The sequence below is a fragment of the Aptenodytes forsteri genome, unplaced genomic scaffold (assembly GCF_000699145.1).
Source record: "Aptenodytes forsteri isolate BGI_AS27 unplaced genomic scaffold, ASM69914v1 Scaffold81, whole genome shotgun sequence".
NCBI classification, from domain to species: Eukaryota; Metazoa; Chordata; class Aves; order Sphenisciformes; family Spheniscidae; genus Aptenodytes; species Aptenodytes forsteri.
Window position 1 is genome coordinate 4,714,898 of NW_008795259.1, and position 18,103 is coordinate 4,733,000.

At 42.3% G+C, this 18,103-nt stretch overlaps 1 protein-coding gene across 3 annotated transcripts in view; it reads right to left on the reverse strand.

The window, feature by feature from the left end:
- LOC103898830 (serpin B6) overlaps positions 1-11,192 on the reverse strand; it is a 22,675-nt gene extending 11,483 nt beyond the window's left edge. The window contains exons 1-7 of one of the 3 annotated variants that reach the window (XM_009279196.2): positions 11,016-11,192; positions 9,827-9,913; positions 8,061-8,198; positions 5,982-6,099; positions 5,251-5,393; positions 1,938-2,105; positions 653-1,054 (exon numbers count right to left, since the gene is read on the reverse strand). In XM_009279196.2, the coding sequence (XP_009277471.1) occupies positions 653-1,054; positions 1,938-2,105; positions 5,251-5,393; positions 5,982-6,099; positions 8,061-8,198; positions 9,827-9,913; positions 11,016-11,183 (1,224 nt within the window). In that variant the 5' untranslated portion in view covers positions 11,184-11,192. Of the gene's footprint in view, positions 1-652; positions 1,055-1,937; positions 2,106-5,250; positions 5,394-5,981; positions 6,100-8,060; positions 8,199-9,826; positions 9,914-10,996 lie in introns of those variants that run through there. The other 2 variants (XM_019472040.1, XM_019472039.1) reach the window with 2 other exon arrangements.
- Between the last annotated feature and the right edge of the window lie 6,911 nt (positions 11,193-18,103).

Below are 18,103 nucleotides of genomic sequence, written 5' to 3' on the forward strand. Positions count from 1 at the left end.
AGTGAGGCAAAAAACCCCCCCAGGGGGTTTTTTTTTTTTTTTTTTTTTTTTTTTTTTTTTAAGGAAACAGTAGGGTGACATGAAGCCAGTTGAGGTGAAATTGGGAACTGATGAAGACTTACAGCTGGGATGTGGAAGGAAGGCAGGGGAATGGCCACAGCCTTGGGTAGGGAGGGTCTGCCTTCATTTGTAATGCAAAGACCTAATCAAGGGATAAACAGGAGAAGGGTCTAACTGCTGTGGGGTGGGTGTAAGTGCTAAGACCACATCTAAATCAGCGTCTCTAGTCATGAGGGTGAGGAGAGGGCCTGTGTTAGCATACAGTTGTACACAGTGCTGTGAGGGGAAGGGATAGCAATGCCATAACTAATAGTGGTTAGAGGACAGAGCTACCCTTGATGGCGTGGTCTGAATGGCAACCAGGATTGCTCTGTGGATGCAAGGCATCGTGCATTCCTCGCTGCCATGGTTGTCCCTTTCGGGGTAGGAGAGAAGCACAGGAGGAGCTGTGCCTCAGGCCCTGGGGTGTGTGGTCTGATGGTGAAAGGGTTTGGGTCCCACTTCCCCCAGTTGCAACAGGAGTTTCAGGTTTTGATATTTGCCTTTGAACTGGCAAGTGTCTCCTGCTTTGCAGGGCAAGGAGTAACTCTGACTAGGGTGAGCAGAGTCTGCCAAAGAAGAGGGTGGTTTGTGATTTGTTGTGTCTGATGAAGAAGAGAAAGGGGTGGTCAGCTTTAAAAGTCATCGTTGGTGTTTTTGATCTCAGCACCAGGACGCCTGTGGCAGCTGCTGCCTCAGTACCTTCTTCATTGACCTCCACAAAAACTTTGTGAATAACTTTTGAGATGAAAAGATCCTTCTTCACTGACATCCCTGTGAAATCAGCCTGAACTGGGTCAAAAGCATTTTGTATTCCCATGCTGCTCAAAGTGGATTTAAGGTCATAATTCTCTTCCAGCTTCAACTTAGGCAGGTATAGATCCACTTCAGCTTTCATCATATTGTCTGATTTGGTCCATTCAACCAATTTCTCATAGGTCAGCTCTCTTTCCACCTGCCATGAGTTGAGGAAGAAAATAGTTGGAATGCGAAGGACAGAGACAAGACATGCACACACCAGTGTCTTAACGCTCATCAAGAACATGTAAAACAAAGCCCAGCTACCAGCAGTGGGTACAGCTGGAATGTGCGCCATATTCATAGGGCATGAATAGGACTTATACTCCTATTTATTTTATTAAAGGTGGTGAGGTATAGGCCTGAACCCTCAGAGTAGTTAAATTTTTTTTTTTCTGGTGTGAAGAATACTGCTTTTTAACATTATGAGTCACACATTGCAATTAATAGGCACTTGCTATGTGTGTATATGGATAACTTTTCTCTTAGTAGTGGTAAATAAGTGGAACGCATGGGACCTTAGGTACAAATAAAAAGATGATTGCTTTGATCTGTTTAGAATCTGAAACTGATCCTGGTGTGGTCATGAGTAGCTGTTGATACCTTCTGGGTCACGGTAGTCAGCACTTAGTTTGAGAAACCTCACCACAAAATATCAGGTGCAAATCCAGACTGCGAATGACATAAAAATGAATTAATACAGCCCTCAGGAGAAGATAACTCTAGGGCATGGTGATTCAGATTTAGTCCTTGCTTTCCTTGTGCTATTCTGGCAATAGAAAAGAGGACACAAAATAGGCTAAGACAGTTGTGTGGACATAGTTTTTAGATGTATCCCTAAGTAAAATACTATGTTTGCAATGTTATCAGATGCCCTGAATCCTAAGCTGAGAAATCATGGTGTTACAGTTTATGAAACAAAGTATGCATGCATCAGAACCTATTCTACCGTGATTTTGAAGCTCGTTCTTCCTCACTCTTTTCATCTGTTTCTGTTACTGTCTCATAGTGTATGTGATACAACAGTAGGTCAGTGTTACCAGCTCCAGACCAGTAGTGTTATCATTGATGTCATCTGGTAGGAGAATGAACATGCTGAGTTCGTTTTCCACATATGGCAGCTCAATGATTTTGAATTTCATGGTTGTTTCATGGCTTATCAAAAATGTATCTCTCAGAAACATCATCTGTACTGGTTTAGTCTTGGTCTGTGAAAAAATTCAGACATAAAAAATAAATAGTGTTACTTCATTCCTTAAAATGGATGATAAAGATTACTTGCTTCATTGAACTGAAAGCAAAAATTTGCAAACAAGTACAAGACTCAGCAGCATTTGGATACTCAGTGCTCTTTCCTTTGGACAGTATCACATACGCCCCCTTTTCAAAGTCATTGGGATCTTTACAAAAAATTGGCATAGACACATACATACGGTATCTACCTGCTAACTGAGTCACATGTAATATAGTTCTCATTTTAAAATAAAGGAGTTAGTTTTGATAAGCAAGTAACTACTATAAGTGTTTCATGTTTTCTCCCAAATAGTAAATTTTTGGAGTGAGGACCTTGACTGAGGGGAAATACGTTGACTTTCTTCCCCTGAATGCCATCAGCTCTTTTGCCTATTTTATACTTCCAGGCAACACTGATTATCTCACTTTGCCTCTGAACCATATTTTCTGTGGCCTGTGCTGGCTTTTCCCCTTACCCAAACCATAGAGGACCAGATTACCAAATGAAATTGGATTACCCAATAGTCTTTTGAACTCCTATGCTCTATTATGTTCACAGAGCTTTTACTAATATATCCATGTCCTGGTTTCAGCTGGGATAGAGTTACTTTTCCTCCTAGTAGCTGGCGTAGTGCTGTGTTTTGGATTTAGCATGAGAATAATGTGATAACACACTGATGTTTTATTTGTTGCTAAGCAGTGTTTATACTAAGTCCAGGTCTTTTGAGCTTCCCATGCTCTACTGACTGAGAAAGCTGGAGGTGCACAAGAAGCTGGGAGGGGGCACAGCCAGGACAGCTGACCCAAACTGGCCAAAGGGATATTCCATACCATGTGACGTCATGCTCAGTACATAAACTGGGGGGAGTTGGCCAGGGAGCAGTGATCGCTGCTCGGGAACTGGCTGGGCATTGGTCAGCGGGTGGTGAGTGGTTGCATCACTTGTTTTTCCTGGGTTTTGTTTCTCTCTCTCTTTTTGTTGTTTTCATTGCAATTTTTTATTATTGTTATTTTATTTTATTTTTATCATTAAACTTCTTATCTTGACCCACGAGTTTTCTCACTTTTACTCTTCCGATTCTCTCCCCCATCCCACCGGGGGGGGAGGGTGAGCAAGCGGCTGTGTGGGGCTTGGTTGCCGACTGGGGTTAAACCATGACAATCCACTCTCTCCTTTACATTTGAGTTACATTTGAGTGCAAAAGTTTATCTGTTTGCAGGCTTTGTATCAGGTACCCTCTGAATTAAACCCTCTCTGCACCAATATGTATTACGTTTACATGGCAAGGTTTTGGTAGCAGGGAGGCTGCAGGGATGGCTTCTGTGAGGAGACATCAGAAGTCACTTCCATGTCAGGCAGAGCCAGTTCCAGCCAGCTCCAAGAGGGACCCACCACTGGCCAAAGCTGAGCCAGTCAGTGACGTTGGTAGCGTCTCTGTGGTAACATATTTAAGAAAGGGTAAAAACTGCTGCACAACAGCAGCTGGGAGAGAGGAGTGAGAAAATGTGAGAGAAACAACTCTGCAGACACCAAGGTCAGTGAAGAAGGAGGGGGAGGAGGTGCTCCAGGCACCAGAGCAGAGATTCCCCTGCAGCCTGTGGTGAAGACCATGGTAGTGCAGATATCCACCCTGCAGCCCATCGAGGATCCCATGCTGGAACAGGTGGATGGGCCCTGAAGGAGGCTGCAACCCATGGAGAGCCCATGCTGCAGCATGCTCCTGGCAGGACCTGTGACCCTGTGGAAAGGAGCCCACTCAGGATCAGGTTTAGTGGCAGGGGGCGGGGACCTGTGGGGTACCCACGCTGTAGCAGTCCATTCCTGAAGGACTGCACTCCATGGTAAGAATCCATGCTGGAGCAGTTCTTGAAGAAGCCCTTGGGAAGGACCCACACTGGACATGAAGGACTGTATCCTGTGGGTGGGACCCCACACTGGAGCAGGGAAAAAGTGTGAGGAGGAAGGAGCAGCAGAGACAAAGCATTATGAACTCACCGCAACCCCTGTTCCTCATCCCCCTGCACTGCTTTGGGGGTTAGGTAGAAGAGTTGGAAGTGAAGTTGAGCCTGGGAAGAAGGGAGGGGTGGGGGGAAGGTGTTTTATATTTGGTCTTATTTCTCATTATCCTACTCTGATTAATTGGCAATAAATTAAATAAGTTTCCCTAAGTCGAGTCTGTTTTGCCCATGATGGTAATTGGTAAATGATCTCCCTGTCCTTGTCTCGACCCATGAGTTTTTCATCCTATTTTTCTTCCCCTGTCTTGTTGAGAAGGGGGAGTGATAGAGCAGCTTGGTGGGCAGCTGGCAGCCAGCCAAGGTCAGCCCACCACAACAACCATGTACCATGACGGATCCTAAAACCGCACATGTAGTGTAGTAGGTTTCAGATACACAGTCACATCATTGACACAATCGCTTCCCATTGCCTGGCATACAAAAAAGGTATTTGCATTTGTAATCTGTATCAAACAAGATACGTGCTTCCGTTGACAAATAATTTTGCTTGCCTTTGACACAGTCCAAAAATATGCATGCAGTCAGCTACTGTGAATCACCAGCGCACGATCATTTAAATACTGTTAGCTCAGTAACGTGCCCTCAGTGTATACTGAATACATCATCCTCACGCACTCAGCTAAAATGATGAACCCCCATGAAAATTTCCTCTGAGGTTTTACGCAACACCCAGGGTGCGTGAGGAAAGAGCAGTTGGTTCAGTTTCCTTGAACTCAGAGTATAGACTGTGTCTCAAAAGCAGAAGAGAGACGTAGGTGTGTAAGCATTGCTCTCAAAAGCAACGCAGTCCCTTTTGAAAATGGGACCTTGGTACTTAGGAAGTTTCCTCTTGTCCTTAAGCTACTTAAGCACGGTGTTCTCATGTCTTGATACTGAAGAGCTATTAATTACAGTGAAAATCATATTCTCATGGATATGTGTAAATAAGATAATGATGACTTATTTTCACAATTGCCGTTCTCACTGAGTTTATACCATGTGCCCAGCTACGAGTAGTGTTGCAGTGGCATATGAAATGCAGGTGAAATGTTTAGAGGTTTCTTGTTCTTCAGGAATAGACATATCGACATATGACAATAGGCATATAGACAAGGAATTTACCTTGCTCAGTCTGAAGGGCGTCTCAGAAGTATTTTTCTCTAGAAATTTCTTTTCCCAGTTGCCTTTGAAATAAATGGCATTTACTAAGACCAATACAGTGCGAGAATTGAGAGATCCTGCAGGCAGCAGATCCTGGATTTTCCCTTGAAAATCAGACAAATAGGACTGTTATTCCAGTGTGACTGTGTAACTCACCGATTTTAATTGTGCATTCTTTGTGCCTACCTATCTAGCAAAAATGTTTGCATTTGGGAGATTTTTTTTTACTGTACATTTTTCATGGTATACATATGGTAAAAATGGCTTTTGAAGTATCTATTTTTTTTTGTTAAATATATTTATTACAATTTCGGTAGTAAATGGCGTTGGAAAGTGGGTAAAGTGGGTAAAGTGGAATAGCTTGGATGTTCTGTGAAGTTGCAAGGAGCTGAAGAATGCAGAAGTAACCCCCTCGCTGATCAGAGTGGAGCCACTCAGAATCTACCTGTGCCTCCCTCTGAACAGAAATAACTCAGAAGAGGCTACGGCATGAAGAATCAAGGGAAGGACCCTGTAAGGAGCAGCAGTTAGGTTTGGAGAGAGGCATTCTTCAAGCCATTTAACTGCACTTTGTTCATCACCTCCCCTAAGTTTCCATCTTTTATGGATCCTTGGCTGCAAGAGCAATAAATGCGGAAATACAAATGATTTGAAAGTGAGACAAGAAAAAAAGCCATCAGAGTGGTACTTACTCTCAGTTTCATTTTCAACCCACGAATTGATCAGTGCCCTGGCTTGTTCTGCAGCTGTTTTAAAGTTCACAGCTTGTGGCTTTGCGTTGTAATAGCTTGTAGCAAGCTGTAAGAATTTCTGAAAGATAGAATTGGAAAGTATGCTTATTTAGTTAAATTCGAGTTATAAAAATGTTAGAAATAATCACTTCAACAGATTATACAATCTGCTAATACGTAATTGAAGAAAATATATTTTGTTTGAAATGGGATAACCCTTAAAATAAGGTCTGATACATTCTATGCTAAATATTAAGTAAGGACTGATCAAACTTCAGTCTCAAGGAAACTGATACTTCAAATTTTTGTGTTTGAAATCCAAAGTGCAAATTTGTAATTTTGAAATACCCCATGAAGCAAACATTCTTCACAATTTTTTAAAAATTTCTCAAAATGACATTTTATATCATTTAGGTACTTTTTTCCTGCTTTGTGATGCAGCGTTCAGTACAAGAGGGAAGAACAGTCTCATATAAAGTTGAAATAAGGCTTTTAGTTTGCTTCAGGGGCGAGGAACCTGCCAAGAGTTTGTGAGGACAATAGAGGATCAGGTATAAAGGGAATGTTCTGGTAGAATAAAGTCATGGCAGAAAAGCAGAATTAACGTTTGCATTGCTGTCTGCTGTGAAACAGTTCATGGAGATTCCCAGCAGGAAATCCTCTAGGTTCTCTGTAAGCATAGGTACATGAGATTATGGAGAAAATGAGCAAGAAGCATTCAGAAGGACAAATTACTAATTACTCAGGAGATCAAAACAAACTCCGAGATCAAAGAACAGTAATCTCATTTAAAACCACCTTCCAAGAAATTGTAAGATGATTAACACAACATCAATTTTTAAAAAGATTTCAAAGATACAGGTAATTACAAACTCATGAGTCTGTACGGGGCGAATGAATAGAATAGGTCTAGGGGGCATATGGATAAACATGACGTATTGGAGGAGTGTCAACAGCATTTTGTAATAGGAAGTCAAGTCACAAATCTGTTGGAGTTTTCTGAAGGTGTCAGGAAGCATGTGAGTAAGAAGGTTGAGCCATTACAGTCTATTTGGATTACCAAAAGGCATTTTGTAAGACTTCTCACCAAAGGCTGAGCATCCACGGGACTATAGAGTTAGGTCTTGTTTGTTTAAACGACTGGAAACCAAGAGTAGGAGGAAGTAGTGTTCACAGTGAAGGGTTATTAGTACCACAGGGATATGTGCTGGGATCTGTGCTAAAGTATTTATTCTATAAAATACAGATCTAAATATTTACATTAAAATATATATAGTAAAACATTTATAAATGATCCAGTGAAGGGTACGCTACAGAGGATGATTATTACTGTTCAGGAATGAGGTGTTGAAGCTATAATGGACAGCTACATGAAAAAAATCTGCCCAATAGCGGCCAAAAAGGCAAATACAATTTTAAGAGTTACAAAGAAAGGAGTAGGGAACAAAAGAGAGAATATTAGAATGCCGCTGTATAGAGCTATGGTGTGCCCATTGTCTGAGTTCTCTATGCAGCTCTGGCCTCCCCAGTCTCAGAAATGCTAGAGTATAAAAGATACAGAGACAGGGGACGAGGATGACCAGAGATATGGAGAAGCGTCCTTTAGAGGAAAAATGAACCAATAATGATGCCAACAGCAGGCTCAAAAAACACAGGCACTTCCTACAATATAAAGTTCAGCTGTGGAACTCCTGGTGCTGAGGGCTGTGGTAGATTCAAAAGGCAAATTCATGAAAAAATGGCTTGTCAAGGACTATTAAGTAGACGTGCCCTCTGGTTCACGAAGCCCCTGAGCTGCAGATTGCTTGGTGACCAGATCAGATTCTGGAGAAGCACCACTACACAGCGTGCCTTGTTACCATACGCTTCCTAAACTGTTGACCACTGTTGGAGACAAATGGACCTCTTGTCTGTGGAAGGCTAGCCTTGTATGGCTGTCCTCATGTTCTCACTGAAACCGCAGTGCTATCATTTGGGATATCTTTATCATCTCTGTTGACAATCCCTCTTAATGTCAAAATATTCTTAAGTTCAACTCACGGGCAGTAACGGGTACGTCTTTTCCTCATATAGTCGGTTGGCACTCTTCAGCAAGTAGGTGCTTCTGGGTTTGTTGATGACAGACAGGAGCTCCTTGAAGCCAGAGTGGATGTTTTCAGCTTGCTTGTGCTCAGGATCCTTGGAAAGAGACACCAATTAATATGGAATATTTTTTTTTCTGGCTAAAGTGTTGCACCAGCTGTGGTTATTTAAAATGCCCAGGTTGTTTTAATTAAAAAGGAATTTCAGGGACGGAGCTCTTTTGTGAGTACGTTGCATGTTTGCAGCACTACGTATAACTGGACAAATTGTTTTCTGTCTGTAGGGCGATGATCTGTTTCTGCAGTGCTCTGTAGGCCTTTGGGGACATCAGCTGATGGTGCACCCAGGAAGTTGAATCTCCTCATGTCAGTCATGGTCAGGCCCGATTTTCAGTGTCACAGGGACCCATCAAGGCAGCCTTGTGGCTTTTGAGGAGGTGCTCTGTTCTGACAGACACTAATGTCAGGGCATGGACTTACCAACTATTCAGATTTTCTCTGTTTCACATTAAGTTTGCTGTTGCTGTTTGGATTTTGGAGGAAGCTTGTCCTGGATGTCAATGTTGATGGTTTTAGGGAGCATGAGCTTGCTTGCCAGCTGTTGCCAGCTGTTGCTTTGCTAATGGAGGAATAAGCTGCTACCTGTCAGCTGCTCCCTTCCAGCTGCTTGGGTGCAGTCTCCTCCTCCATGGCATATACCACGCCCAGCACGTGAGACACTCAGAGTCTGTGCCACTGACTCATGGTGACTTGTCATAAGGTTGGTCAAGTGGCATTCCTTGCTCTGGTTTTTTCTCACTCATGCTGAGACATGGGCTGCTAGGAAGGACACCTGGGAAAGAATTTGGGAGCCAGAGGACACAGGATAGGAGAGGTTGGGTTTTGCAAGGGGATGGGAATAGACTGAAGAGGCAATGGAGGGAGATGTCTGAACGACCAGATTAGGCAGACTTTGCTACAACTCAGAAAGTCAGTGACTTGCTAAAATGAATGTGGATGTAATGATTCATCTTGAAGATTCATCCCCCACCACCTAGGGAGAGAATGATATAAACTCCTACCCCCTTTTATTTCCAGTTTGTCTAATCTAGTTTCTTTGAGCTTTCTTTTAGTTTCTATGCTAAAGAAACATGGCTTGTTTGAGCTTACAGGCCTTTCGGTGCTTAGGGAGCTCATTTGATGAAAAAGATCTGGGCAGTTCCTCCTGGTGGCAAGTCTCTGGGGAGCTGATGAACAAGGGTGAATCAGCATGTGTTAGCTTAAAGGGGAATTTTGTTTGCCTGATGTGTCCATACATGAAAAAGGTGGAAGGGAGTTTATTGGGTTTATTGGGAGGGCTGCATTCAGGTGCGAATGCAGTAGTTGTTTTTTTCACTACAGAAAAAAAACCCTGAAGCTGATAAGAGATAGAATTGTCCTAAGCACATTAGGACAATTGATTTGTTGATATTGCCAGAGACCAGCTACAACCAAGTAACACAGTATTAGGGCCAATCAAAATGCTGTTAGTGTCTCAGTTCTGCTTTTGAAGGCCCGAGTTCATGAGTTTTATGGTAACGTTGTCTGCTTGTTCACTTTTTCTCTTTCTATATATAGTTCTTACTGAAGTGAGAAAGTAGATATAGACTGAAGACAAGCAAATGTTAGAAGGCTAAAGCAGTAGTTGTGATGAACTGTCCCTTTCTCAGAGATTTTTTTCTCTGAGTTTTTTGTTGTAATAAATACCATCTTTCTTTTCTTTGGTCTCCCCAGAGAAGGCCTTGTTGTCTCAGACGAACCTTCTTCTCCTGCAGTCTGGTTAAAATGAAGAACCTGTGATGATGATAAATGTTCATAAAGACAGCTTGTTTTTTGAAGATAAATGTGCCCAAGGGTTATGTAATTATGTTAATTTTTTATGGTAATTCACCAATCATGCCCAATGAGAGTTAGTCTATTAAAAGTTACTGAGGACAAGACCTTACTCTTGATATAATCTCTACAACTGTATCATTATTATATAGATTTTAGTCACATTAAATGCTTAATAATAGATCAATATTGTGGCTCAAATATGAATTTATTTAGATAAATGGTCAGTTCATGCTTGGCTACATGGAATTTATTTTCAGATCATGACCAAGCACAACAAAGAGCATAGTGCACTTCAGAGTCTTACTACTGGGACAGAAATGTAAAATTACACATTTAATGGGTTTAAGTAAATGCATATAACCTAAAAGAGTACAAGACTGAAAAGTTCCGCTAAAGCGGGCATAAGTGATATCATATTTTCAGTACTAGTATGTCTCCATTATTCGTGGGAGGATTACCTTATTTATGGACTAACTATGTCACAAGCAAAGGTTTTGTACTGCTCCTGTGCAGCCCAGCACGTGTTCAGGAGAGCTTACTAACTTTGGTATGGAGTATGAGAAAGCAGATACACTGCTTCCAGAACCAGCTGGGGTCTAGAAGCAGTGGTTTTATCTCTGGCACTCCTTTTTCTAGATTATCTTAGCTCCGTATTAATTTTGTTAATAAAGCTGTCTCTATATTACTATTTGAGCACTATATCAGGTGAATTATTCTGTTCAAAAGGCAATTAAAATAGAAGGTAGAGTTCCAAGCAAGACCAGCAGTAGTCTCTAATGTCAATAACTTCCCTCTGGCAGACCCCTTGCAATGCTCTGGGAACTGTAAGTGTAAGCTAAATGTAGGGGTAGTGCAGAGCAGGGAGATCGTGGAAATGAAGTGGAAGAACAGTGACCTGCAGGACTGCCAGCAGCGTGAGTGGGGTTATTTCCGGTACCCAACATTATGGCAGGTCACTGATCTCCCATGTTGTTCCTTTCTGTTCCCCATAGGCAGAAGAATAATGCAATTTATGGGGGAACCACCTGTAAGGTGATATACTGCTAATGTCAGAGCTTACCTCAGTCATCTGGGTTGCAGTGTCACCTTTTGCACCCAGGTAGACCATGGCGAGAGCAGTTGCAATACTCCAAGGAGAAAAGAAAATGTTTTGGCCTTTGGAAGTTTCATTCAGCTTTTTGTAAAGGTCCAGAGAGAAGCTGTTGGTTGACACGGAGAGAGTCTCCATTGATACAGCCTGAGACAAATGAGTGTCAGAGAGAGGTGATGACTGCTTCTTCACTTCTTTTAAAAAATACAAAGCTGCTAGTTGGAGATTGCCTGCACCCTCTCAAATACAGTGTGAGGGTGTCCCTGTAATGGGTGAAATACTGCATAGAGACCAAGTACAGTCAGCTAGTAGGTCTCTTTTAAGACCTGCATTATTTCTCCCTTCCCCGTCGCTCCTCAATGTCCTAAGCTTTTTTATTTATTCTTCATCAGATGAGCACGATTTTAGGTAGAAATGTTTTCACAGACCAAACTTGTTTCAAAAACCCATTTGCTTAAGTTTCATAGAATTATTCTTCGATTCTGAGGGAGTGAAACAGAATCATTTCTCTCTGTGCTGCTTTGGGCTTTTTCCTATTTCTTTAAATTTCCTATGCTATTATTTTCTGCTGAAAAAGGCATGGTGAATTCATGTGATTCACTACATGTATCTTGAAGGCTACTAGAGATCTGTAGATTTTTATATGTTCTTGGTGTCGGTAAACCCACATTTGGAAGCTGTAGCTGGATTTGTTAATTACTGTTTTTCAAGTAAACTCTTGTATCTTACATACAACCCCAAATAGTTCCTGTTTTAAACAACAAAAAATTTTCCCTGGTTTTCTGCTGGCTTATCAGAACCTGCAGATTTCCCATCCTTGTTCTGCTGCTTTTTCCAAGTATGTTTTTACAGGACAAAACCAAAGCAAACAAAAAAACCAACCCCAGGATTAAACTGATTTTCCATACATGGATCCAGAACAAACCTGTGCTTCTTATTAGCATATTTTAGATTAATCTAATACTGTTGACAAATATTAGGATAAATTCAGAAATTTTCATTGTGTTCACCAGTATAAGGTATACTAAAACGTGTATTAAAGTCAGTGTAAGATGGCATCAGGTGAAAGGTTAAGCATTAGATCAACAAAAGCAACTGGACATTTAAATCTATCTTCACCCACAATTTACACGCTTAAATCAAAAACTGCCATCCTCAAAGCCAGCTGCCATACAGTGTTAGAGATGCCTGGACCATCTGGGATCCTCGAGTTTTGATTTCAAAGCTTTCCAGGGCTCCACAACTGCTTTGAAGCATTCTCAGGAGTGCTTCAGAGGTGAGCACCCTGCAGCCTAGCTCATACCTAAGCATTTTTAGGACCTTCAAATCAGGTATCTCTTACTGCTGTGCCTGGAGATGCTGATACTCCCAAAGCATATCTAGGGAACAGGACTGAGCTGAACATTTTTGCCTGAAGAATTTCAAACCGACATCTCCATCTCCTGTTCCCAGAAAGTACCTGAACTGAATCTGCATGGAGCAATCAAGCATTTCTCAGGCTTGAGAGAGAGAACACGTGTGTGTTTCTGTGAGGTTCACTGGTCTACTAGCCACTTTGGTCATCTGGGAAAGGAAAAGTCTGGATGTCTGATCCAGTAGTTATTCGATATTAATAAAGCAGAAGCTTGAACCAATATGCTGCATGCTGAGCATCCAAAACACTGGTCTACAGAGTCATGCTGTCTTGTGTGTTCAATTGCAGGATCAGTAGGAGTGTATTCTCCTACACAGTAGGAGAATATAGGAGACTGTATTCTCTACAGTCCTGCAGCCTGTTCTCAGTCCTCTGATCCTAAATCGACTGGTAGCCTGGTGGTTAAGACACAATTCCTACAGGTGAGGAAACTTTCTGTCCTCCTAGGCTGTGTAGGTTTTGCCCAGCCTGGGCTTGCATTCTGACCACTGTGCCTTGGCACAGGGTTTTCCTAAGGGTTACACTTTGTACTAAAAAATGAGCACTTACTTCCCCTGTGTGACTTTTACGCCATCATTTAACCACTCTGTTCCAAAGAATTCAATGTGAATTTTTAAGACTTCCAAAGTAAAGCTAGTTATTTTGATATGAATATTTACAGTACCTGAAATCCTGAGGGAGAGAAGAGTTAAGATGTGTCTTCAGTCAGGATCTGTGGCGATCTGTGAGGCAATGAATACTTTTGGAAATGTAGAAATGTTTGCACCTCCCTTTTCTTCCCTACATCCTCTTCTTGTATTTATGTGAGTGTTCCCTCATTTATTCCTACTTCTCTCTGTCACCGGCTTTCAGAACTTGGAGAGAGAGAGACCTCCTCTATTCAAGGCCATTGTTAGTGGGTGTATGTCCTGAAACGGGAAGGCCAGTACGCCTTTCTCACACAGGTGTCCTCCACAGCCTTGGTGTTTGGCCTGCAAAAATGTAGGAAAAGAATTCAACCATCCTGCGTTGGCAAGGGACATGTTGAAATAATTTTACAGCTTCCTTTTCTTTTTACTCTACAAACTGGGGAACTGAATAGAAAATAAACTCAAAGATATGGCTAAAAGGGAATATTGAAATAAGCTGTTAGTCTCATTCATCTTGTGGTTAAATTTGAGAGGGGGAGGATTTGAATACTTGTGGCCCTCAGGTCACATAAAGCCCTTATTTTGTGATATTTTACATTTTTGCTCTTCTGTTTCAGAAAGCAGATCACAAAGTAAGCTCAGATGGTATTTACACAGTCACCTAAAATAAGTGATTAAATAAGAGTGAACACTAGACTCATTTGAACTGGTGGATGTTGTTTTAAGAGACTGCTGCTCCTAGCAGAGGAGGTGAAGGTGCTTTGGATACCTACAGGTCCTACACTGTACTGAGCTTATTATTCCTCTGTGATGGATTGAGGGAGTTTGGATCATCCACCAAAAGCTGCAGTACTGCTTGGAAGCTTTGCTTGTAAGAATTTCTTTTATTGAAACTGTTTGTTGTATTGGAGTAGAGAGCCAAAACAGCAGAACATGTAAAATTGGGTATTAGCAAAGGTGTAATACAAAACAGTTGCATGTACACAAACGTTTTACTTTAAACCAGTGTAATTAGCAATTCTGCTCGTTTACTCTGCTCTTATCTGTGTGACTTAGATTAAACTGCATTGATAAATTTCCTTTGCGATCATTATATGTCTTTTCTGCTACGTTTATGGTTAGTTAGGAATGGCCTCTGCCCACTAGTATGACACATGCAGAGTAAACCAATTACCAGCATGCAGTCAACCTATACTGAAAAAGCATCAGTATAAAGAGTACAAGTCCATATTTTGAACTAAAATTACGTTTTTGTGCTTATATTCATTTTGAATCTGACTGGTGTATATGCCATACAAGGTTTCAAGAGTGATATATGTGCCTCTTTTTTTCATGTGTTTTAAGTGCGTGCAGGTTTTGTGCCTGGAATACCCATCTTATTTTCTTGCTTCAGAAATGTATTAGACACTATTATGTTTAGTTATGTGCTTAAGAAATGTTTCTGCTATGTATCTGAAACTGCTGTTGTCTGGTTTTTAGCTAAATGAGTAGGAGAAGAAAAAAGCCCAAACAACAGTTACTGGTAGTACAAGCTACAAAGATTGGCCAAAAATACAGGAAAATGAAGAAAGGGTAGCCAAACTGTGTAGACACTATCTGTGGTATATTCCAGCTGCTGCAAGATCCTGTTTAGTAAGAGAGAGGGAGTTTCAAAGGGTAGCAAATTGGCCAAAGAAGAAGTGTTCTTGGTTTTGTTGTGCCAGGTAGAAACAGTGAGACGAAATTACGAATAGTGAATTGCTGCAACCAGAACGGTAGAAACAAGGTTTCACAGCATCACAACGCCTGACTTGTTGACCTCAAGTGGATTGACCTCTGACAAATGGTTATAAAAAGAATTTTGATAAAAGCAGTCATTTTCCTCTGTCATACTGATGAAGTCATTTTGACCTTTTCTGAAGCCATCTTTCATCCCCACCTTGCTCAGCATGGATGTGAGGTTGTATCTTTCTGCCTGTTTGATTGTCATACTCCCATACCTGTACTCTGTAAATGATCCACTCTGAGTGGACCATCTGGGCATTTCTTGAAGATCAGTTCTCTTTCAGTTACATCTAGTAAAAAGCAGCACAATTTACAATCAGTGCTAGACTAAGTCCAATTACAGATTTTTACTCTGCAGGAAATCCCATTCAGCTATGTCCCCCAGGAAGAAAATGAGACCAAGTATCACATCTGTTGCAATAGAACTCTAAAGGATTGGACTATAAATAACATTTAAAAGGGGTTTTCTTGTTCCTGTTCCTGATGGCAAAATAAAACCTTTAAAAATATGGATGCATTTGCATTTCAGTTCTAAAGCAGGGGTTTTTAATGTGTCCTTGTCTTGAATACTAACACTGCACCAGCACTGTAAACTTTCTTGTCTTTATTATGTGCTGTGTCTGCCATTTCTGCTTGTCATGAGGCCAGTCTACCACAGAGGTGCCAGTGATTATTTTATGAAGCTGAGATTTACACTCAGAAAAAAGCCCCATCTTTCACTGTAGGATAAACAAAGTATGTTTATCTGCTGTGTTTTGACAGGCATGGAATCACTAAGTGACAAGCAGTCCATGCTCACAACGTGTTTGTATTGAGGCTTATCTCAGCAGTTTCCTGTAGATACTTCTTTCTTTAGTTTTCAAAGTCCTGGGACCTTTCAAGGAGGAGTTTGTGGACCTGAAGTTACAGATTTTGATGATATGGAACAAACCCAGGGCTTCTTGAAGGCAGTTATTTGGAAATGCAGTCATGTAGCACCTATTACTTGGCTACCTTGGAATATTTTAGAAAGGTGATTAAATAGCATTTTCCCCAGTATGGAAGAATAAAATGGAACTGTCTTTCAAAAGCATCAAGCCACTCTTTGTGGCAGACAGGAGAGAAAGAACAGTGCTCAGGAGAGCCCTTGCTGAGAGGAGCATTGGAACTCCATGACCTGTTCATGGCATAGGAGCTGCTCTGCCCCAGATCTATCTTCTCTTCCCTTCCCCCATACAAGCCTCTTGCCAGCCAGCCTGTCACCTCCAGGAGCCCCCAGGCCTTCTGGAACAACAGCGAGCATGGTTAGCACATTGCACTGGAAATTCAAATTCCCATTGACTGCCTCCCTTGCTATATCCAAGTGTGGCATCCCAACCTAACGGGGAAATAATTGCGAAGCCATGGAAACTAAAAGACTTGCAACTTTTCCTAACTTCCAGCCCTGGCAGATGGCACCTTTCAGATCTCAAAGGCCATTAACAAGTGTGAGGAGTGAAAGTAACTGCAGGGGATGGGGCCCATGTCTGTTGACCTGATTTGTCATCTGAGTAGATTTGCTGCTTGCTAGGAGCACGCATTCAGGATGTTGTAGAGAGGCTACTGAGGCTCATCTGTCCCTCCCCCTGCTGCTCTTCCACGTAGGCACAAATGATACTGCCAGGGGTGAGCTAGGAAGTACGAAGCATGACTACAGGGTTCTGGGGGAAGTGGTCAAGGGCATGGGGCACAGGCAGCGCTCTCCTCAATCCTGCTGGTGAGGTGGATGGGCCAGAGGAGGACTTGACAGATCCTGTGGGTTAACTATTCATTGCACTGCTGTTGTTGGCCGCAGGGATTCAGTTTCTATGGCCATGGGACCTCTCTGAGGGTCACCAGCTGCTTGGAAGAGAAGGGATCCACCTGACTGAACAGGGAGAAGTATCTTTGTCAACAGGCTGGCCAACCGCTAAGCAGAGCTTTAAACTAGAAATGGATGGGGGAGTGATTCCTCAACAAAAAAGGAGGTTGTAAATGTGGTAGGCACGCCAAGGACCTGGGGTGATGGGAACAGGAGGGACATAGCAATCAACAAAACAGCTAAAGTGGAGTCACTTCAAGCATAAGCATGTAAAGAATGAAGTGCCTACAGAAAAGCCTTAAGGGAAAACCTCTCAACCCTGTACAGGAGAATCAGCACACTTAGGTGCCTCTCTGAAATGCCACAACACTAATGCAGGCAGCACGGACAACGAAGAGGAGCAGTTAGAAGTTTGTGTGTGGTTATAGGGCTATTACCTCATTGGGATCATGGAGATATGGTGGGATAGGTCACGTGACTGGAGTGCTGCAGTGGAGGGATACAGGCTTTTCAGGAAGGACAGGCTGGGAAGGCAAGGAGAGGGAGTTGCCCTTTGTGTGAGAGAGCAGCTGGAATGCACAGGGGTCTGCCTTGGCACAGGTTGGGAGCCAGTCGAGAGCTTATGGGTCAAGATCAGTGGGCAGACCAACACAGGTGCTGTTGTAGTGGGTATCTGCTTTAGACTTCTTGATTAGGAAGTAGATGAGGCCTTCTTCAAACAACGGGAAGAAGCCTGGTCCTTATGGGGGACCACCTGATACCTGCTGGAAGAACAATACATTAGGGCTCAAGTGATCTAGGGGTTTTCTAGAGTACATTGATGACAACTTGCTGGCACGAGTGATTAAGGAGCCAACAAGGAATGATGCTCTGCTGGACCTGATGCTGAGAAACAAGGAGGAACTGGTCATGGATGTGGAAGTCAGAAGCAGCCTTGGCTGCAGTGATCATGAGATGATGGAGCTCAGGATCCTAAGAGGAAGGAGCAGGGCAAAAAGCAGGACTACAGCCCTGGATTTCAGGAGATCTTTAGAGATCTGCTTGGAAGAATCCCATAGGTTATGGCCCTGGAGAGAAGTCCATGAAAGCTCGTTGATATTCAAGAATCAACTCCTCCAAACTCAAGAATGGTCCATTCTGACAAGTAGGAAATCCAGCAAATGTGGCAGGAGGCCTGCATGGATGAGCAAGGAGTTTCTAACTGAACTCAGACATAAAAAGGAGGTGTATAAGATGTGGAAGCAGGGGAGGTCACCCAGGAGTATAGAGTTGCTGTTTGATCTTGCAGAGATAGGGTTAGGAAAGTCAAGGTCAACCTGGTATTGAATCTGGCAAGGGATGTGAAGAGCAGCAGGAAAAGAGTCTACAGGTATAAGACAAAAAGACTAGGGAAAACATGGGCCTGCTGCTGAATAGTGCAGGGGAAACGCTG